Below are 23,437 nucleotides of genomic sequence, written 5' to 3'. Positions count from 1 at the left end.
GTGTGTAAGGAACCTGCAGTCACAGCCCCATCCTCAACATAAGCCCCTGGGCCTCCGTAGCAAAAAGCCGAAGCCCATCCTGGGGTTTTATGCCCAAAGAGGCATTCAGAGAGCGTGCGTGCGTGCGCGCGCGCGCGCGCGCGTGTGTGTGTGTGTGTGTGTATAGCGGATTGACGGCCAACCCACTTCAACCGTTTTGAGTCATTTCATCCAGCTGGGAAGAAAATAGGGGTGTGAACGTGGATGAGGGGTCCCCCAGGTAATCAATTCTAAGCCCAATCCCATGTGACTATGCCTGCATTCAGCTCCAGGTGACGGAGGATACAAATGGGGTTTCAGATCAAGAGCGTGATCTTCCGCCGTAACTGTGATTTACTGGGCACGTGTGTATGCTGGGCATTTCACGTGATCTCATTTGGTCCTTGCACCCTCCTGTGGGGCAGGTTTACCATCCTGGTTTCATGACCCAGGTCATGGAGGCTCGGAGAGCATGCGTAATGCGTAATGTGTCTGAGAAGCCCCAGCTGGAGCTGGGATGCCAAGAAGCCTCTTTTCCAGAAAGCCCTCTTCCCCCTCCCTCTCCCCTCCCTGGACCCGGAGACACAGGTACAACCTGTATGTGTCTAAGATGCTTTTTTTTTTTTTTTTTAAGATTTATTTATCTGACAGACAGAGATCACAAGTAGGCAGAGAGGCAGGCAGAGAGAGAGGAGGAAGCAGGCTTCCTGCTGAGCAGAGAGCCCGATGTGGAGCTTGATCCCAGGACCCCGAGATCCAGACCTGAGCCGAAAGCAGAAGCTTTGACCCACTGAGCCACCCGGGCGCCCTAAGATGCTTTCTGACCAGGGAGAATTGGGCTTTGGGGGACAAGGTGGCATTTCATTCCCTGAGGGCAAGAGGCTCTCCCACGGCGACCCCGCACCGTGCAGAAGGTGGTGAACCACCAGAGACTCTGCGTTTCCACGCCCATTACAGCCCGCAGCGTGCTTTCCCTCTTGCTCGAGGTGTTAGGGTGTTGGACACCAGCTGTTTCTACCCGTAGGTTTCGGTGACTCAGCACCAGACCAGCAGCGCCCCTGCAACCCTTAGCCTCCGTCTGTCTCCACCTCCCTGAGCACCACCCCATGGAGTCTCGGAGCAGGGACAGCTCAGGAAGGGGTGGGAGCTCGTTCCCGAAGGGTTTGGCTTTGCAACTCTGCCACAGACTGCTAGGTCAGGGGGAGGAGGGGAATTGTTCAGAGGCTCGAAGCTGGGAAAAGTGAGTGTCTCACTCATCTGAATATGCAAGCCGCCACGGATCCCAAAGGGCTCCATTCCATCCACCATGACTGGATACGGACCCTCCTACGCGGTCATTTTCCACGGGGCTCAACCCCAGCCCCCGGCAGCTGACTCACTCATGAAGGTATAGGGTCAGAGGTTAAAAAAAAAGAAGAAACAAAAATTCATGAACATCAGGCTTCGTGACTTACCAGTGCTTTTTAGGGGTGATCTTTCGAGAGAAACATATCCATGTAAAGATCAAATTCATCATTCACTTACAAAAACAAGAAAAAGGAAAAAAACCCAGAATCCTACGAAAATTCCTTTAATTTTCATCTTTCGGAAATACATGTTTCATTTTTTATTTCCATGATACAAAAAATGTTCAGTATCTAACAATGATCTCTATAAAGCAGACTTACTGACAACAGATCCATGAAATTCTGTCGCTGTTGGGATCGATGTCAATAGAGGAAGGGCTGGTATGCATCTTCTGTGGTTTCAAGCACACGCACACACACGCATATGTGCCACTTCATCCCCAGACACACACACTCAGACACAGACACACACACAGGACGAGCAGGTTGAGATGCGGGGGAGGGAGCGCCGCACTACATGTAAAAACAGAAGATAACTTTTCGTAATTCATACAGTCTGCCATGAGAAACTCACATCTTGGGGCAAAGGACTCTAAATAAATACGGCCCGAAGGCCAAGGCAGAGGTGACGCTCCCCTACAGGTGGACAGCGGGAGACAGTTTCCTTCTGGAAACAGTGGCTTGGGCGCTCCGTATTTTCCGGCAGATGCAGGGGGAAGCAGGCAGATGCGAGTGGGCTCTCCATCCATCGGGAGACGAGACGAGCCGCCGGCCAGGGAGGCCCCTGCATCCAAAGAGAGCCCCGCGGAGCGGGGAGGACTTCAACCCCAAACTCATGCTCATGACCACAGCGCCCGAGAATGTCGGCGTTTTGCCTGGTTCACAGCCGGCGTTTCCTGCCCGGTGGATTCTGAAACACGCGAATGTTCACGGTGGGGAAGGGCTTCACGCAAGCGACAAAGGATCGACGGGTGAATGTGCACATTCCTGAAAGCCTACCACCGCGCTGAGTGGCAGCAGACACTTTACATTAAAAGGGAAGAGAAGAGACATGGCCACAAAAATAAAAACTGGGTTTGTTTGTTTGTTTTTTTCCAGGACGCATACTTGGTTTCCAAGCCCTCCCATACCACGTTTTATTAAATTAAATACAGTATGGCTTCCGAATGTGCTGGCTGGTTTCGCCTCAGCCACAGCCCCAGCGGTGTGTTTCCCTCCGGCCTCGGTTACCACGTGTCGGGGACTTCGAAGAGCTTGGCCGGGCTGTCGGGGATGCCTCCTGGGGGCGGGAGGTGGACAAAACAAAATGCGGTGAGCACGGAGAGGATGGCAACCAGGGGACCGAGCGACCAGCGCGGAACAGAGTGCCAAGGCCAAGGGCCAGGCTGGGCAGAGCACGCCCACAGACGGACTCTGCCCATGGGCAGCAGGGCCCAGTGGGCCCCACAGAAATGTCCCACGGAGGATCAAAGACATGTCTCCCTGCTTGGATGTCTCCATTTACTTCCTGGGGGTTAAAATGTGGATGTGCTCCTATGTCTCGGGCGGGGTGGGGGAGGAACATCCTGTACTGGCCCCTAGCCACCACACTGGGCACCCAGTTCATTTCACTTTTTTTTTTTTTTTAAATTAAGAAAGTTCTATGCCTAATGTGGGGCTTGCACTCATGACCCCAAGATCAAGAGTCACATGCTCCACCGACTGAGCCAGCCATGTGTCCCTCGGTTCGTTTAATCCTCATAAAAGCCCAGCGCAGTTTGGGGCACCTAGAGGGGTAGAGTCGGTTAAGTGTCCAACTCTTGGTTTCTACTCAAGTTGTGATCTCAGGGTCATGAGATCGAGTCCCACATCGTGCTCCGTGCTCAGCACAGAGTCTGCCTCAGATTCTCTCTTCCTGTCCCCTGCCCGTCCTGCTTGTTTGTGCATGCACTCTCTCTCTCAAATTAATAAGTTAAAAGAAAAAAGCCCGGCACAGTGGTATCACTACCTGCATTTTACAGATGCAGAACAGGCTCAGGGAGGCCAGATATGGTGACCAGCGTCACACAGCCAGCGCGAGGCTGACGGGAACGGGATCCTCCCACCGCATCCGGAGCCCTGCTGCATCCCGGGGCTCCAGGTTTCTCTGTGCTGGGTGCTCTGTACCAGCACCCAGAAGAGAAACCCAAGGGGCTGGTGGCCTTTTCAGAGAAGCTGACCAGTAGGAGGGTTCAGAAACCCCCCAAAGGGGCCCAAGAAGAAGCATGCAGCCATTTCAGAGTTTGGCAACACCCGCTAAGTGTTGATGGGTCTCTTTGGTGACAACAGTTTCACCCGGAAGCTGGAAGCCCTTCTGCTCCGTTCACGCCGTTCCCCGTATCAGCAGCGGCACAGTCGGGTCAGGGCCTGGACCAACCGTGTCCGGAGCTGAGCGGAGGGGAATTAAGTCAGGGAAGGGAGTGGCCACGATGGAAGCGTGACAGCCCAGGCGCTCCTGCATGGGTGGTGACGTGCATTACTTTTTACTTAAGCAGGGTTGGCCGGGAAAATCGGCAAAGCTAACCCCAGCTGCTCACACTCCAAGATTCCAAAAGGGGGGAGAGGGCTCGGCTGCTGCCTAAAATGGTAACTTTTAAAACTGGAGGAGGTGCAAGGTTCTGCAGAGTAGGAAATCACTCAGCCCAGAGTGGCCACCTCAATGGCAGGAATGTCTAAAGATAACTGGGTCTGAACACACGAAATAACATAGGATTTCAGCCAACACGAGAACTCCCATGGGTGATCACGGACTGAGACGAAGTCCAGACGGAGAGGATGAGGAGACTGGGGAAGGGACACTTGGGAGGCTTCTGTCCCGTGTCATACCGCTTTGTTGGCACTCCCAGCAAAGACTGAGATGGTTCTTGGGAAGTGAAGAGGGACACGAGATGCTCCCACGTGACAGACTCCTAGGATCCAGTTAGGTTATTAGAGAACGAAACACTAAGACACTCCCCTCTGCAGAGCGAGTAAATCCTGCAGATGGGCCGGGAAGAGACATCACAGGCCTGACCTTCTCAATCACACACATTCATACAATAGCTGATTGCTGGGGTGGGGGGTTGGGGGGAGAAACACCCATAAGGGCATTTTTATAATCTACATATCAGAGAAACATCACAGCAGTCAATCAGCTGTTTTATAGGCTTTGTTTTGTCTTTTTTTTTTTTTTTTAAAGATTTATTTATTTATTTGAGAGGAAGAGAGAAAGAGAGCATGACTGGAGGGGGAATTGGGGCAGAGGCAGAAGCAGACTCCCCGCTGAGCACAGATGCGGGGCTCGATCCCAGGACCCCGGGATCATGACCTGAGCCAAAGGCAGATGCCCAACCGACTGAGCCACCCAGGTGCCCCACCAATTAGCCATTTTAAAGGTTAACAGCCACAATGCTGAGTGTGGGGAAGCGAAACAGATTCAAACTAGCTGTGAGGGAACTCAAATGAACAAAAAAGCTAAGCAGCTGAGAGCAAGTGCACTGTCATACTTATGGCAGCACCTGCTGTCCGCTGGATGGGACGGTGTGCGGGCGTGGCGGCCCCCCAGCAGATGCACAGGAAGTGACTCGGTGAAGAGCGGGTGAGAAACAGCGGAATGTGCAGAAGCTTTGGATAAGCAAGCCAGGCTCGGCCATTTGACTAGCTGTATGGCTTTGAACAACGTTCCCTGGCTCATCTCTCAGCGGCGCCGAGTACTACGTCCTGTTGCACATGCCTGTGGTGGTACGGCCGAGTCCCTGGCACACGGCAAGTTTGTTGTGGATGTCAGGTCCCTTCCTGTTAGCAGTAAGGTGGCCCAACACTGAACACGGTTGTTCTCCAGGAAGCTGACAGCCTGCTATCAAGATGATCCTGGTTTTCATTACTAAAATGTGCAGCTGCTGAGCAACAATGTGTCCAGAGGAACCAGAATGTTAAGAACCATCTAAAGGAGACCCAGACCAGAGGAAGCTGGAGGTCACTGCTGGTGTTCTTTCTAGCACTTTCCAGAAAGGGAGTGCTGCAGACTGAAGAGTCAGTCTCAAAGCTGGTGGATAAGGAGCTAGGTCTGTTTCAGGGAGCTTGAGGGCAAAGAATTATTCTGGAACAATTTTTCTTTTTAAACAAATATTTGAAGATGTCTGCTTCCTGTCAGGATGGATCTCAATGCGTACTTTGGAACATATGCGAAAATCACCTCAAAATGGACTGCACATCTCACTGTAAAATCTAAAACTTATAGAAGAAAACACAGGAGAAAATCTCTGTAAATCTGGAGTCAAGCAAAGATTTCTTAGATGTGATGCAAAGCCATAATCTGAAAAATGTTAAACTGGATTTCCATAAAATTTTAAACTTCTACTATTTGAAAGTTACTATTAAGAAAGTGAAAAGAAAAGCAGAGTCTGGAAGAATGTGCAAAACACCCAAAAGGATTTTTATCCAGAATATACAAAGAACTCTCAAAACTCATGGAGAAGAAAACAACCTGATGAAAAAAATGGGCAAAAGATTCAAAAAGACGTTCCGCAAAGAAGAGATCTGGATGGGAAATAATCACACAAAAGATGCTTAGCATCATTAGTCATTAGGGAAACTCAAGTCAAAGCCCTATGAGACACCACTACAGGCCCAATGGAATGGCTAAAAGGGACCACTGGTACCAACACTGGTAAAGGTGCAGAGCCACCGGAAGCCTCGCCGGCCAACGGCGAGAATGCACCACAGTGCGGCCATCTTGGAAAACACTGAGCCCGTTTCTTAGAAGGGGAGACATGCACTTGCCATGTGACCCAGCAACTCCACTCTTTGGTATTTACCCCAAAGAAACAAAAACTTAGTTCATACAAAAACCTGTTGGCACATGCTTACAGCAGCTTGATTCTTAGTTGCTAAAAAGTGGTAACAACCTAAATGCCAATGGGCAAAATGGATAAAGAATGATACATCCATAAAACAGAACACTACTCAGCAGTAAGAAGGAACTGATACTGAAATAGCAAAATGAATTCTCAAATTATTAAGAAAGAAGCACATCAGTGGTTGCCAGGACCTAGGGGAGGGAGGAGGGATGGGGCGTCAGAGAATCTTCTGGAATGATGCAAATATTCTCTCTCTTGATAATAATGGTCATATGGCTGTACACATTTGCAAAAACTCATCAAATTGGGCACCCGAAAGCGACGACCTCCTGTAAGTAAACTATCTTAATAAAGCTGACCCTGCAAAAGATACTAGGAATGTTGCTTGAAGATCCAACAAAATATTATAAAATATTATGCTGATAATAAAAATCTGACCAGGAGTTTTTTTTAAATGGAGAAAGAACAGGATACCAAACTGACTATGAGGTATGATGTCCATGATGTATAAAAATGACAAGAAGACTAAAAACACTTGTTACTGGATTATCAGCCAACCACGGGGTTTGATTTTCTTCTGTTTTTCTGCATTTTATAGGTATTCAAAGTGAGCATGTTATCTTTATTAACAAAACGACAAAAGAAAGTAAAAAGTGGTCAACGCGAAAGGTGACCGTTGGGGCTTCTTTACCCTTCTTCTGTCCAGAGCTGAAAGGGAGAGATTCTACGAGGGAAGACATTTCTGCCCTCTGGTGAATCCAGAACAGCATCTCTAACACTGGAAATCTGCCATTGTATCATTTTCTGGAGTGGAAATCTGTAGTGAGAAAGATCCTGGGGGGAGCTACACAGACGTATTCAATTGGGAGATGCTCCAGCGGGCCTGGCGAAGGGGCGGTTTCCCACACCAAGAAGGCAGAGCTTCCCGGGGTGGAGGGCTGCCGGGGGACAAGGACTGAGCAGCAGACTGGCCCACCACACAGCACAGAGGCCACACGGAGGCTGCCAGCCACATTTTAATTGAGGGCTTCGAAAGTTCCTTGGCTACACTTCCTGAGCCTGGATGGTCAGCAACTGTAGACCGCCGCTCAGGTCCTAAATTTTCATACTGCAACCTTAAGGATGGAAGCTTGAAAAGTTCAATGGATTCCTCAAGACTCCAATGATACTCCTGGTTCTTGGCAAACATTTTAAGGGCTGCTGTGTTGTGTTTTCAGTGGAAGAAGGAAAAGACTTGTAGCAGCCTCTCTAGGACATGACACAAAAAATCACCAGGAATTGTTGGCATCTTGGGCACTTATCTGCCAAAGCTAACAGGGCATGAGAGAACTCTGGCTACTGGACCGTCTGACGATATTTTGAGATTGGGCAGTCTGGTCAGCGACAGGACACTGAAACACAATTCACTCATCAGCAAGAACGAGTGTGCTATGGACACCCATCCAATAAACCCTGTCTGGGGAACATCACCTAGGGGTACTTCAGTGCAGCCCGAATGGCACACAGAACTCTGGTTCTTTACCTACAAGTAGAGAACGTACCTTGAATTCCCCCGAGGAAAAGTAGATAGCGCCACCAATTTAGCTAATCCTACTAAATAGAAAAGCAACTGGCTCGTGTTCTATGTTTGTAGCCTGGACACTGGACAGAAACAACACTTAGGAGAAAAATATTTGCTAAGTATATAATATGTACATAGTAAACTCCTAAAGAGAATGGTCACTTGGGTCCCATGACTTCATCATGAGCAAGTCCAAGTTGGCAACTGTTTCCTGCTCTTGACCGGCTGCCAGAAAAGCCATCTTTATGTAAAGGGTCCTCCGCTTCTTCTAAAGTTTGGATCAATTTCACATACTGCACAGTGATACAACGTGGGGATTCCAGATCAGACCGCCCTCCCCAGTGCCCCCAGTACCAGTTATACCGGACTTCGCAAGTCTGAATTCTTTGGACCTGTTTCCTCTCCAGAAATTGGAAATACTGGTATCTATTCTTGATCGGGTTTTTATACGGAATAGACAGTAAAGGAGGCTCCTGGCACAATGCCTGCTACAGGATATAAACTAGGAACAGTCAGTCATTCCTTTTGCAATTTAAGTCATTCTGCTAGCTGAGAAGGTGTCTAGGACTGAGCTCTTAATGCATCTTCGATATTAAAATGTATAACTAAGACAGACGACACTGTTACGTGTGGGATTTACTGAGCACCAACTGTCCCCGGACTGCTACAATACACAATATTCTCTGGTCCGACTTTTTGCGACTTCCTCCTGGGAAAACAGAAACCTCCCTCCCAGGTCAAACAGTGTCTTTTATATTTCTCATGCCTCCGCCAACCCAACACACCTTCATGAATCACCTGCGTCCCTGTCAAGAGACTCTGGCCAGGAGGAGAGCTCAGACAGGACGCCTGAGAACCTGTCTCTGCAGGTCAGACTTTCCCACGCCCTACCGAACTGTCCCAACAGATGGCTGCCAACACCCCAACTGGGGCGTCACAGCTCCTGGAACCCTCTGAACCCTTGAGTGCTTCATACAGACCCTACATAGGTCCAGACCTTTGTATTCTCACTCACTACAGGACCTTATGACAGTCGGCGAGCAGTCAAAACTGGTCAATGCCACAGGCTCAGAGCCTGGTTACCTCACTCGACATCCTGCCGGGAATAGTAGCGCTAAACGCTTACAATAATACAGTCAAGAAGGACCTGTGAAACTTCTAGCTTTGTGCTGCTGCAAGGCCTCACCCGGTGAATGGTGCCCCAGAAGCACCATCCGCTCCACTCTCTGATTCAATTAAAAGCTGTCGAGATGTTTCTCTCTTTCTCTTTTAGCGGGACTGACAAAGAAGTACAAAATCTATCATTTTTTTTTTCTTTTTTAGCTCAAATCTTGAGGCCGTGACAGCTTTCCTGTCAATGGGAGGAAAATAAAAACCTATTTTAATGACAGTATTATACATTCGAACCCCCAAATAACTCACAGAAAGTTTTCACTTAGAATGATGAAAGTTATAAAAGGAGCTAATCTATTCAGGCAGTCTATTATTAGGTATTTTAATGTTAATACCTGTAAGATTATGCTGAGATAGAGGAGGGGGAAAATACCCTGTCATCTTGTGCCTGAGCTCTAACAGATAAGCTGAAAAATGCCGAAGAGACTGAGACAGGAAGGGAGGGAAGACAAGAGAAGACCCCACCCCCCAGCACGCCAGCCATGACCTCTAGAAGTCGTGCTGACATTGAGCGCGGAGGCTGGTCGAGCAGACACCATGCCACCGTGGTGAGAAGGTTATCCCAGGTGAAGACTAAGGGTGTCACAGAATGAAACCTTCCCCGGTGCCCCATTTAGGGAACGGAAGGGAAGCAAGTCAAGGAGAACACTGGGATTCAAGGAGGCAGCGGAGAGAGTCCAGGCTTCAAGCAAGCAGTTTGAGTTTTCAGTTAAAAGTTAAGCCTCAGCGTGGTGTATAAAAGCATATGCAATATTTTTGCTGCCTCTTTGGTTTCACTAGTAACAGTGAGATTCAGAAAACTCCCTGCCGTCAGATCGGGCCACATGTAAAAGGAAGAATTAATCTGAAACACAGTGAAGGCTTAGCTTGGGTATGAATCAAGTCCCGTGGCTTCCCTACACCTTCCTTTGATCTGACTGTTGGTTCTGCTCGCTGGGGAGACCAGCCTGCTGTGAGATAAAGGAGAGGGGCCCTCCAGGCGGGGTCAGCAGCCCTCTTATCCTGGGCAGACAGGCAGTGGCGGAACCGTGCAGGAGAACACCTGCTCTCTTGCAGGACAGACTGAAGGACTCTGTGACCTTGGGCAAGTCACGTTACCCTTCACGCCTGCAATCTCTTAACTGTGAAACAGACCTTGAGGACCGCCTCAGAACTTTAAAAGAAAGAACTCCCACCCAGTGTGACATGCCCCGCTGGCCCCGAGGGCTTTAACTGTTGTCCCCGACAGCTGTGGGACCCGCTAGGTGACTGCCGGATCTCCCCGGCGGGGAACTGGCCCGGCTGACCATCGAGACCTTCCGTCATGTTGCAGTCCAGCAGTGCAGAGGGCGTGAGCACAGGGGATGAGTTTGGTCATGAGCAGCCTCCCCCCGCGCCATGGCATCTGGGTGATGGAGAGAGTGTGGGATTTGGCCTCGGGCAGGCCCAGACTTACCTTCTGGTGCTAGCTATATGGACCTACGCATGTTTCTAAACCTCTCTGAGCCAGACACCTGCGTCCCTGAGACAGGATGGTAATCCCCTATGTCAGGGCTTTTGTGAGAAGGGGAGGCTCCCCCTACAGCTCTTTGCACATACTAGGCTCTCAACAGGGTAGCTTCTGGTTTCCTTTGCTCCTTATGTAATTCTGCGTATGAGAGAGAAATCCGGGCTGCCTGGCAAAGTTTTGCTGGGAACGGTGAAAACGCTGCCACTGAAAATAACATGTGTAGGAGGAGGGCTCTGTGCAAATTTAAATGCACATTTAAGATACTAGGCTACTTACACACATCAGCAAAACCTCTAAACCATGGAGGAAAGGGAGAGTATTACCAAAATGGAGTAACCATCTTTAACTGAGAAGGCCCCTGCCAAGCCCTCCTCTATCAAGAGACAGGGCTTTTTAGGGATTCCTTAAATTAAATGGATCCTAAAAAGCATCTGGTCCCGTGGAAAACTACAGCAGTCCCCCTCATCTGCGGGGGACACAGTCCAAAACACGCAGTGTGTGCTTGAAACTTCCGGTAGTACCAGCCCCCGCAGACTCCATGTTATTTCCGGTACATCCACAGCTGTGACAAGGCTGAATTGATAAATGGGGCACAGTAAGAGATGAACAAGCGCTAATAACCAGAGAGAACAACGACAACAAATGTACTGTCACAACAGTCGTGTGAACTGGTTTCTTTCAAAAAAATCTTACTGTCCCGGACTCACCCTGCTTCTTGTGCTGATGTGAGATGATCAAGTGTCCTTGTGAGAAGACAAGTGAGGGTAATGACAAAGGCATGGTGATCTAGCCTTAGGCTACCAGTGACCTTCTGGTGATACGTATGACGGAAGGATCCCCTGCTTTCAGACTGTGGTTGACTCTGGGAAACCGTGGATAAAGGGGTTGATGGCAGGAGTGGGGGAGATTACTGGACATGGGCTTTGCCACCAACCGAAGCCCTGCCATCATTTCTCCCCCCAAACTATGAGTTTCTAGAGCATTAAAGAGTACACAACCCCAGAACTCTACTGAGATCTTCTACAAACCTGCTGGTGAAAGGTCCTTCTTCATTCTTTTTAACTTCTTGGCCTTTTTCCTTCCCTCGGAGACGGGTTCTGCACAGGACTCTGTGGGCTCGAGCTCGGCGTCAGAAATCTCCCCCGATACTCTGGCCTCCAAGTCAGCTTCTGCTGGGCTGGGACTCAGGCTTCTCTTTTCTACCGTGCCGGTGGCTGTAAGACTAAAACACACACAATGGAATGACATGAAAGGTGTTGAGAGTAACAGAAACACTAGCCTATAGAATGTCTTCGCACTCTGAAGCTTGTTACCACTTAACCAGCAGCCAACAACCCGGGCGGCTGCCACCTGTACATGACTGTTAAAGACCTAACTGTTAAAGACAGTTAAAGACCTTAAAGAACCGAAGTCTGAAGGTTTCCCGTGGCGACAAGCTTATTCAGAAGCAAGTTCTGTGTTATGTTTGTGTAGAGACACAGACGAATCTGAATTCTTCCCAGCGCTTCCAAGAACGAAATTTTTTTAAAGATTTTATTTATTTGAGAGAGAGAGAGCATTAGTGGGGGGCGGGGGAGGGGCAGAGGGAGAAGCTGACACCCTGCCGAGCAGGGAGCCCGATACGGGGCGCGATCCCAGGACACTGAGATCATGACTGGAGCTGAAGGCTGAGGCTTAACCCACTGTGCCACCCAGGTGCCCCTTGAAGCACCAAATTTTCAAGAAAATTCTTGGTTTCTGTTTTTGTGGAGCTACTACAGTAGAAGAGCAGACTAGAAGAGTAGAGCTGCCATAATAAAATAAGAGTTCTTGGTGGTACCGAAGCGGAAGACGGCACTGTTACCCTCACGACTGCCTAATGCACGCACAGCGCAACAGACGAGTGCGTGAGCGTGTCAGCGATCACGTTGCTCGGCATCGGACTACACTGACAGGGCGTGGCCCACCTCCACAGAGTTCTCGTCTGTTCCAAAACGGTGACTTGTCAAATTTATAATTAAACCCGGCTTCACTTTGAAAGCTTCATAGGATGTGACATGTTGAATTAAATCCAATTACATGTCCTGATTTTTCCTTGAGGAAAAGTATGTTCCCTGAAATAGAACTTGATGAGAACAGAGACCGCGTGGCCAATGGGAGTCCTGTCTCCTCTAAATGGGTCCTATAAATAGATTTTTTAGGGTGGCCCCCAAGTTATGAGAAACATCTAAAAATCAAGTCATTCCACCTAAGGGAGGCCATTCGAGTACAGCGAGGGGGCGGGGAGCGAGCGAGGGTATGCCCCTGATTAAGCCTCTTCTAAGGAAGTGCATACTTAAAATGTTACATATAAAAAAACACTCTGGCTTCCCAGTCATCCCAATTCCAATTCCTCCATGTAGTCCTGCACTCCCATCTCTGTTTTTTGTACCTGTTCACTCATGTGAAGAAAAAGAATAAACTGTTTTCCTGGTGGTTCTTAAAAGCCACAGGAGGCAGAACGCACGACTCTTACAGCTGGCTGGTCTGCCTCCACCTGTCCTCTTCTCCACATGTATCATACAGACTTCTCCGAAGCATCTCTTTTATTGAGGGGACACAAGGAAAAGGGGAGAAATAAGTAATATTTTGGGGACATTATTAAATATGCATATGAAAGTTTACTGTTTAAAAACTGATTACTACCTTCAAAAGGTTTTCTTTTTAAAAACATTTTATTGGGGCACCTGGGTGGCTCAGTGGGTTAAAGGCTCTGCCTTCGGTTCAGGTCATGATCTCAGGGTCCTGGGATCGAGCCCCGCATTGGGCTCTCTGCTTGGTGGGGAGCCTGCTTCCCTCTCTCTCTCCCTCTCTCTCTCTGCCTACTTGTGATCTCCATCTGTCAAATAAATAAATAAAATCTTTTAAAAAATTTAAAAAATAAATAAAAAATAAAAACATTGAATTTATTTGGGGGGACAAAGGGAGAGGGAGAGAGAGAGAATCTCAAGCAGACACAGGGCTCCCTCTCATGACTCTGAGCCAAAATCAAGAGCTGGGACATTTAACAGACAGAGCAACTCAGGCACCCTACCCTTAAAACAGTCCTCTTAAAGACAAAAATAATTTTGGCTGGTTTCTAAAAATCTGGAAAATTCAAAAAGTGTCAGAAAATAATAAGGACCCATTGTTCCACCACAAAAGGGGAACAGGCCTAAAAATTCCTCTGTGTTGTAAATCCTGGAGCCTGGTAGCCTCTAAGATGTAAATGTTTAATGAAAACTCAGTTGGGACTTTAAGAAAGACAAGGTCCAGAAATAGCCCCAACTGCATATAGAAATCTAGTGTACAATGAAGGTCGTATTTCACATTACTGGGACAAAGATGGACTTTAAAGAAATAGTGTCGGGATAACTGGAAAAGGATAAATTAGGCCCCAAATTCCTCACTTGGTACAAAAGCATAAACACCAAACAGATTGGATATCTACATGCCCAGAATGAAAAATGGGTGAATTCCTCCAAAATCTGAGTGTACAAAAAGGCTTTCTCACTATGACTTGTAATTCAGACACAGTAAAAAAAAAAAAAAAAAAAAAAAAAGTACCAATTTGATCTCCTAAACATTTTTTTTTTTTTGCACAGTGGTCAGTAAGATAAGCCAAGTCACAAGACGAATGAGAAACCAGGGAAAAGTATCTGTAGCGTAGATCATAGATAAAAGGTTAATGTCCCTGATACACAAATAACTCTCAAACCGGAGAGAGTCAGGGCAAAGCCACAAACTCACTGTTAGAGAGAGGAGTGTGGCCACATCTAACAAAACCCGGTATTTATTTACCTTTTGAGTCCACAGGCACACTTTTCGGAACATGAAAGACACAGGTCCACCAATGAACAAATACATACGCGCAGGTCATTCCCTGCAGCTTTCTCTGAAACTACAAAATACCGCCAAGCCAAAATAAAACGCCTAAATGTCGAGGTATCGGAAATTGGTTAAATAAACTGTGATACGTATAATCAGGGAAGTTCTGAGCCATTATAAGAGAGAATGGAGACCTCAAAGATCAGACAGGGAATGATTTCTAGTAAAAAACAAACAAATAAACCCACAAAAAAAACAAGGTGGGAAAAAAGCAAAGTGCAAAAGAGCCATTTATAAACCCAGTGCTTGCCACCTTCAGTAAGGAAGGGGGAAGAACTCAAATCCTGAGGTCTTCAGGGGTTTGCTTCTGTTGCTGAATGAGTGACGCCAATTCTGAAAATACCGAGATGTGTTTCAGTACCGAGCAAAGCCGTAAACACGCGGATGTTGGAAGCCAGACACACCAATACTGGGGTGTGGGAAGAAAAGGAAGAACCCTGTGGAGATGAAATGAAATGGGAGACAGACTCAAGATTTTAACATAAATAAGTATGTGTCTATGTGTGCACTCATGTTTGGGGGATGTATGTGTGTATATCCAAGCATTACCACCGAAAAGGGCGTAGAAGCAAAGAAACCTCAGTAGCAGTGAGCACATCTGGTGTCCATATCTTAATTTCTAATACCGTACTTTAAAAACAAACAAACAAACAAACAAAAAAAACAAAACAAAACCCAGAGCTTCCAGAAGAACTGGCTGATTCCACAGCTGGGGTTACTGGAGGCCTGAGATGAGACTGGAACATCTTGCGATATGAGAAAGCAGGAAAGTGCTGAAGATGTGCAGAGGCGTGTTACAAGGACCGAGGCCCAGCTGGGAAGGGCTCTCACCGGCCAGGTATCAGAGCACCAAAGTAAGAGGCAATAACAGGTTCTGAACTGAAGAAATAGGAATCCATGTGTTTACGTAACACAGGACACAAAGGGAGGGAGAGGGAGGAAGAAGAGCTCTTAGGCGGGATACTGACTCGGAACCAGTAATGGGGAAGAGAAATGGAGCTGTTAGCTGACACCTCTGCAACCCTCCCATGAAGGATGGTTGAGGCAAACGCGCCGGCAGCTGCTCCACACGGGGGTTGTTCTGGTGGCGAGGAGGATATCTGCACGGTCTGGAAGTGTCTCCCCTCTCCCAGGGCCTGCACTGCAGTCAGGACTGTGGAGCTGAAATGTCACCATGAAGAAACATCAGACAAACCCAAATGGAAGATATCTTCCTGAAAAAGAGCGGTCGGGGAGGGGTTGGTGTTCCTCAACAGTGTCACCGTCCTAAGAGACTAAAGGGATATGAAAACTGGATGCAATACGTTATTATAGACTGGGCCTTATAATGGGGGGGGGCAGTGATGCAGATAATACGAGATCAGATACTAAAATGTGGATATGAGCAGTAGAGCATCGTATCAATGGTAAATTACTACGGTTGGTCACTGTACTACAGGTGTGTAAGGAAATATACTCTTACTTAGTGGACCGAGGGACAAAGGACCATGATTATTTAATTCCCTTTCAGGTGGTTCAGGGGGAAAAAGTCTGTTTGGGGTCAAACTAGGAGGTCACATGCAGAATTTTGCTACAAGCATAAGGTACTGATTATGCAGCCGGTGGAAATCAAATTCTTCTAGGGTGACTATCTCCATTAACTTCTTCTTTTCAGTAGGGAAGGGAAAAAAAAAAAAGGTTGCTAAGGGGTGGTATTTACAAGTTCCTGCAAACACCTGTAAAACCACAAAAATCTGGCTGCCCCATGAAGTTTCCCTCTCTTTCTTTTAAATGAGGGCATTCTTTACATGCAATGAAATTTGCTCAATTTCTGGAATTGCATACAACCACGTAAACACCAGAACAGCCAAGACACAGAACGGTTCCCTTTAAGAAGATTCCTTGTGCCACTGTGCACTGAACTCTCTTGCCAGCAAACACGGATCTGCTTGCAGACACTATATTCTGCCTCTTCTAGAAAGTTCACACGAATGAAATTGTACAGTATTTAATCCTCCGTGTTTGCCTCTTTTACTTCACATGACGCCCTGGGAAACAGCCACACAGCTGGTGGTCCTGGTATTTTACCCCCATCACTGAGTTGTCGTATTTCCCGGTACGGCTATACCACGATTCATTTACTCGTTTACCAGTTGACGGACATTTGGGCTGCTTCCAATATTCTGCTATTGTCAATAATAACACTCTGAACGTCTGCGTAAAGGCTTTTCTGAGTTTTATTTTATTTATTTATTTTTAAAGATTTTATTTATTTATTTGACACAGAAAGAGAGATTTCAAGTAGGCAGAGAGGCAGGCACAGAGAGAGGGGGAAGCAGGCTCCCCACTGAGCAGAGAGCCCGATGCAGGGCTTGAACCCAGGGCCCTGAGATCAGGACCTGAGCTGAAGGCAGAGGCTTTAACTCACTGAGCCACCCAGGTGCCCTAAGATTTTTTTTTTTTTTTTTTTTAAATCACGGTAAAATACACATCACAGAAAACTTGGCCATGTCAACCACTGCAAGCACACAGCTCAGCGCTGTTAAGTATACTTCCAACTTTGTGCAACCACCACGACTCTCCATCTCCAGGACCCTCTTCATCTTGCGAAACTGAAACCCTGTACCCATTAAACAGTAACTCCCCATTCTCCCTTCCCCCCAGCCCCTGGCAACCACCATTCTTTCTGCCTCTTTGATTCTTACTCGTCTGAGTATACTTACTGAAAAATATATTTACACTTACTAAGTATTACTTACTTACTCGTAGAAGTGGAACCACAGAGTATTGTCTCTGTTTGTGACTGGCTTATTTCATGTAGCACAACGTCAAGCAAGGTTCACTCATGTTGAAACAGGTGTCAGAAACACCTTCCCTTTACGGCTGAATAATATTTCATCGTGCAGATATACCACATTTTGCTCATCCATTTACCTGGCAGTGGACACCTACCCTGCTTCCAGACTTCAGCTGTGAAAAATACTAATAGGATCAGGGTGCACAAACAGCTCTCCAAGACCCTGCTTTCCATTCCTTTGGGCATATGCCAAGCAGTGGAATTGCTGAGTCACATGGTAAGTTTGCTTTTAGTTTTCGAGGTAGCCTCCTGCTATTTTCACAGCAACATTCCCACAAGAGCGTATGAGGCTCCCGTTTCTCCATATCCTCATTAACACTTGTTCTATTCTGGGTTTTTGATGGTAGCCATGCTAATGGCTATAAGGTGTTATCTCATTGTGGTTTTGATATGCATTCCCCAGTGATCAGTGACGTAAGAATCTTTTCATGAGTTAATCGGCCATTCATTTATGTTCTTTAGAGATACAGCTAATGCAAGTTCTTTGCCCATTTTTGAATTGGGTTGGTTTTTGTTGTTTCTGTTGAGTTTTAGTTCCTCATACATTCTAGATAGTTATCCCTTATCAGATATAGAAGTTCATTTTGTATATGGTGTGAGGTAAGGGTCCAACTTCATTCTTTTGTGTGTGGATATTCCATTTACCCAACACCATTTACTGGAAAGATTGTCCTTTCCCCATTGCACGGTTTTGCCATTCTTATTGAAAATGATCTGACAGTTCATGTGAAGGTTTATTTCTGGGTTCTCTATGCTATTCCATCCACTCTATATCTGTCTTGAGGTCAATAACACACTGTTTTGGTTACTGTAGTTTTTTTTTTTCAAGATTTTATTTATTTATTTGGCAGACAGAGATCACAAGTAGGCAGAGAAGCAGGCAGAGAGAGAGGAGGAAGCAGGCTCCTCGCTGAGCAGAGAGCCCGAAGCCGAGGCTCCATCCCAAGATCCGAGCCAAAGGCAGAGGCTGGAACCCAATGAGCCACCCAGGTGCCCCTGGTTACTGTAGTTTTGCAGTAAGTTTTAAATCAGCAAGTGTTATTCATCCTCCTAACCAGTTTTTTTTTTTTTAAAAGATTTTATTTATTTGACAGAGAGAGAGATCAAAAGTAGGCAGAGAGGCAGGCAGGAGAGGGAGAGGGGGAAGCAGGCTTCCTCCTGAGCAGGAGTCCAATGTGGGGCTTGATCCTAGGACCCTGAAACCATGACCTGAACTGAAGGCAGAGGCTTAACTCACTGAGACACCCAGGTGCCCCCAAATCTGTTCTTTTTCAAGATTGTTTTAGCCATCTAGGATGCCTTGGGAATCCATAGGAATTTTAGGATGGATTTTTCTATGTCTGCAAAAAAATGTCACTGGGATTTTGACAGGAATTGCAGTGAATACATAGATCACTTTGGTCAGCCCTGTAATCTTGATAATATCAGGTTTTCAAATTCATGAACCTGGGGTAGGGGGTGTCTTTTCATTTATGTAGATCTTTCAATTCGTTCAGCAATGTTTTGTAGATGGTAGGAAAGAGCTCTCTCCATTCTTCTCTTCTTATAAGGGTACTAATCCCGACATAAGGCCCTCATCCTCATGGCCCCAGCTAACTCTGACTACCTCCCAAAGACCCCATCTCCTAATTCCATCAAATTGGGGATTAGGGATTAATATAAGAATTTGGGGGTGTGGGTGCCATGATTCAGACTGTAGCACAAGTCCACTAAAATTTTTTTTCTATTTTTTCTTCTAGAAATCTTAGAGTTCTAATTGTTACATTTAAGTCTACAGGTCACTTCAGGTTCATTATGTATATGGTGTGACTTAAGGGTAGAAGTTCAATTTTTGCATACCACTATGCAATTGTTTCAGGTTTATTTGTTTGTTTGTTTGTTTGTTTTTTTGAATTATTTATTTATTTTTTTGGAATTATTTACTGACAAAACTAACTTCGCCTACGCTTTTGTCAGGAATTTTTAAAATTTCCAAATTCCTGAAAGTTACTGATCTTCAAAACTTGAGACCAAGAAATCAGAATTCCTCAATTGTAAATTATTCTGTATTTTTCAGAGCACTTGACTTCACGTTTTTAAATAATGAGTTATAATCATAAACAATCAATCACTTTTCTGTGACAGGATTATATTTAAAGTTTCAGGGGTTAGTTCTGTAAAATATGATATAATAACAAGTATATGGTTATTATTATGAATCATACACTGCAACAAAATTATGTTATTTCAATAACATGCAAAAAAATAATCTCTATTTAATATAGGCATTTGGTAAAAGAAAACATTAAAAGAATAAAACATTAGCACTGAATGACTGCCCAAAAAACATCATTTAAAAATTGTAAGATGGGGCACCTGGGTGTCTCAGTGAGTTAAGCCTCCACCTTCAGCTCAGGTCATGATCTCAGGGTCCTGGGATCGAGTCCCACATTGGGCTCTCTGCTCAGTGGGGAGCCTACTTCCCCTTCTCTCTCTCTGCCTGCCTCTCTGCCTACTTATGATTTCCATCTGTCAAATAAATAAATAAATAAATCTTTAAAAAATAAAAATAAAAATTGGAAGAGGTCACAAATATTTAAAAGCTTTTTTTTTTTTTAAGATTATATTTATTTATTTGACAGGCAGAGATCACAAGTAGGCAGAGAGGCAGGCAGAGAGAGAGGGGGAGGCAGGCTCCCTGCTGAGCAGATGAGCAGAGAGCCCAATGGAGGGCTGGAGCCCAGGACCCTAAGATCATGACCTGAGCCAAAGGCAGGGCTTTAACCCACTGAGCCACCCAGGTGCCTCTTAAAAGTTATCCTCAAGTGAGATTTTAAAACACACAAGTATTAATTGCTTGGATTAAGTATTAATATTTGTCATAAGACAAATATTCCAGATGTAGAGAAGTTTCTTTCATGTTGTGCTAATGTTGGTCATATGGTTCTGAGTGTGTCCAAAGCAAATACAAGTTGGGCGTTAGACTACATATGGCCCCATATATGCTCATTTCCTCTTTGAGGGATGAACATATTTTGTCTGCTTGCCCTGATTTTGGTTTGGCTGTTAAAAATGATACTGCCTGTCCTAATTCAGATCTCAGATGAGCTGATTTCACATCAAAGTGTTCCAGGATCCTTGTTTACAGCCTGCCTTTGCATTTCTTCTGTGAAAGTAATTACAAAAAAAAAAAAAAAAAAAAAAAGTAATTACAAAGAACTATAGCCTTAGGGCAAATAGCCAAACACGAAAACACCACTGGATTCTATTAAGATAACGTAATATCTGGGTATCCTAGCAAGGTTAACAGCACTATTACTACACAGAAACATGTTTCAGAACTGCCAATTGAAAGACTGCCCCCAAAACTTAGTATTTCTTGGAACGAGATTCGCCGGATTTTCATAAAGTGTACCAATATGTGAAAAGTCATTACTAAATCTGTGTTTACAAAAATGACCCATGGGGAGTGGCAGACAGGGGTACAAACATATATATTTAACAACCCGCCAGCAGCAAATAAGAAGGACAGATCTGGTCGTGGCCCCTTCGCTCCCACACCCTCTGTCCTGCTGACCGTAACCTTTGACACCGATTCCGCTCTTCCTTTCAACGTCATGTCCATGGGTTCCTTTGAACTGGTAATACCTATGTTGGTGGTTAAACTTGAACACCCACAGATTTTCTTTCCCTTTATCCTGATTTCTGGACGGATTTTTTTCTCACATTTTGGAGTGACATAAAGATCCCTAGAAATGTCAGGAATGGATTCCTGCATGGGGACGCTGCTGGAAATCAAGGGATCACTAATGTGTGGTTGTACTTTGGGGCACTCAATCCTGTTTTCGTTATCTACTTATCTTTCCTGTGCAGGCACCACACTGTTATTAAACCTGTAGCTTTACAGTATGTCTTAAAGACAGAGGCTAAGTCCTTCTGTCTGCTGGAGGGTTCACCCTGCTGGATAAAAGAGCCGCCTTTCATTTTAAACATTTTTAAAGATTTTATTCACTTATTTGACAGACAGAGATCACAAGTAGGCGGAGAGGCAGGCAGAGAGAGAATGGGGGGAAGCAGTCTCCCTGCTGAGCAGAGAGCCCCATGCGGGGCTCCATCCCAGGACCCCGGAATAGTAACCTGAGCCGAAGGCAGAAGCTTTAATCCACTGACCCACTCAGGCATCCCAGCCACCTTTCATTTTAAAGGGTCGCCCAGTTTAGAAAATTCTCGTTTGATACTTCCAGATGACCATTCTAAGCGGCATGTGGGCTTTTATTCCCATTTTACAGGCAAGGTCCCTCACCCTCAGTGACTTGTTCCCAGTCAAATAGCTGGTTGAGTAGACCTGAGACAGTCTTCCAGGTCCGGGTTCTTGGCACTGCTTCACGGCCTCTCCACCACCCAGTCCCATGTTCCAGGACCAGTTCTTCCTGTGAGGTCTTACCTCAAAAGACCCCCTCCAAAGGGTTTTCCCAGGCCCCCCGCAGAGACCAAGCATCCCTGATTCTCCAGCATTTATCCCTCTATTTTGTTTTCCTCCTATGACTCATCTCTGTCTGTACTTCTTACTCACTTCTTGTTTATTCTCTTCCTCTCTGCCACCAGAATGTTCGGCAAGAAAGGGATCTCGTGCTTCTTATGGGGGACGGGGCTTCTCAGGACCTGGCCAGGGGCCACCAAGTCAGTCAGGCCTCTGCAGTCAAGGTTTGTAGAGTGGATGGAATAGATGAAATCAGTGAATGCTTCCACCCCAAGAACAATAATGCAAATGACAAACAGCAAACTGCTTATTTCCTCCTGAATTATATGTGCTATTAACAGGGTTTACATCCTAGTAGACAGTCAACTTCCCCGCAACCCTGCTAGATAAAGCTACGGGAAAGTAGGAATGTCCCTCTGTGTACAAACTACCTCACAAAGCAAAATGAACTGGAAAAATCTGGGGAAGTGGGAGCTAGAAAATGCATTTTTACTGTTTTCCCAAACTCGCATACTGAATTCAAATACCATGAGCATGACTGTTCAGTGTTTGCGGGCATGATATCGGTCGATAAGGGGAGGATGTTTGAGAGCCTATGCTCCATTCAGAAGGCAAGGCCGTGGAGACGGCTGATGAGCTGTGACTTTCATGTCTACCAAAGAATTTGAATTGAAAAGCAAAAATAGGATCAAATAAGGTATGCCTGTATGACAGCTACCCGGGAATAAAGGGTTATCTCTTGCGGAATGAGAGTCAGGGGAAGAGTAGGGAAAGAGAAGTCCTGAGTATGTTGTGTAAGACTGTGGCTCTGGCCTAGGTATAAAGTTTATTTTTATATATGAGATTGGCCCAAATAAAAGAAAAATTTGTTTCTGGGTTCCAAAAAATCAGTGACACTCGACTGGAACTTTTTGCGAGAACCTGATTTGAATCCGGCTAAACGATCCCCTATTGCTAACTCACGTTAATACAGGACAGCAAAGATAAATGTATGGTAAACATGAGAGAAATTAATACTAATTCCTAAATAAGGAACCTATACTCAACACAGAATTAGTTGAAGCTGAACTCAGAACATCTGAAATTTTCAGAGGCTAGGATGAAATTTACTTTTGCACTAAAATTTACTTTTGTCCCTGATGGAACGGATTTACTAAGCAAATCAGTAATGTAATAAAAACAAAACAACTCTTCCCACAGCAAAAGCCCAACTATTTCAGAAAATAAACTGCTTTTAAAAACTTTCCAGGAAGTTAAACACGACCAGTTGGACACACATATTTATCTGTAGAGGGATATAAATAACTTGACAAAGGCACAGAGAATAGGAGAGGCGGCATCAGAGGGCAGGATGTCAGCTCGTTTTGGAGACGACAAGTAGAAAGAAGAGTGCCAAAGGACTTTGCACAGAGGAGGAAACAGAAATCTAAGTGTTGTGTAAAAGTCTGATTCACCCAACAGAGCCCTGCAAAGTCTCAGCAAATAACAGGCCCCAGATTCCTGAAACAAGTAGGTGATAAGCACTGGGGCTACGTTAACAGGAGGAAGGGCTACACTAGGGTCCCCACACCCAATCTTGGAAAGCCAGCAGCAGCTGGACAGGAGGTTTACTCTGTGGAGAAACTGACCCTCTCACCGAGGGACCAAGTCCGACAGTGAAGAGTAGGCCGAGTAGGGCAGTAAGAAGCAATGAACGCGGCAAGCAGCATATCCTACACACTGAGAATGGGGGCCTCCAGCTTCCTTTTGCCATTCAGGACCCAAAGCACCAGCAGTCAGGCTTACGTTCCCCAAGCTGCAAGTCAGAAAATCAA

The 23,437-nt window shown here is 46.0% G+C and overlaps 1 protein-coding gene across 1 annotated transcript in view; it reads right to left on the bottom strand.

The window, feature by feature from the left end:
- Positions 1-1,572: 1,572 nt before the first annotated feature.
- Positions 1,573-23,437, bottom strand: part of PARN (poly(A)-specific ribonuclease) — a 156,955-nt gene continuing 135,090 nt past the window's right edge. Inside the window, exons 23-24 of the mRNA XM_004750346.3 lie at positions 11,472-11,665; positions 1,573-2,643 (exon numbers count right to left, since the gene is read on the bottom strand). Coding sequence (XP_004750403.1) covers positions 2,591-2,643; positions 11,472-11,665 — 247 coding nt within the window. The 3' untranslated portion in view covers positions 1,573-2,590. The remainder of the gene's footprint in view (positions 2,644-11,471; positions 11,666-23,437) is intronic.

This window comes from Mustela putorius, unplaced genomic scaffold, assembly GCF_011764305.1.
Source record: "Mustela putorius furo isolate JIRA1106 unplaced genomic scaffold, ASM1176430v1.1 tig00004007_pilon_pilon_pilon, whole genome shotgun sequence".
Classification (NCBI taxonomy): Eukaryota; Metazoa; Chordata; class Mammalia; order Carnivora; family Mustelidae; genus Mustela; species Mustela putorius.
The sequence above is the reverse complement of the archived record's forward strand: the minus strand, read 5'-3'. Positions and strand labels throughout refer to the sequence as shown.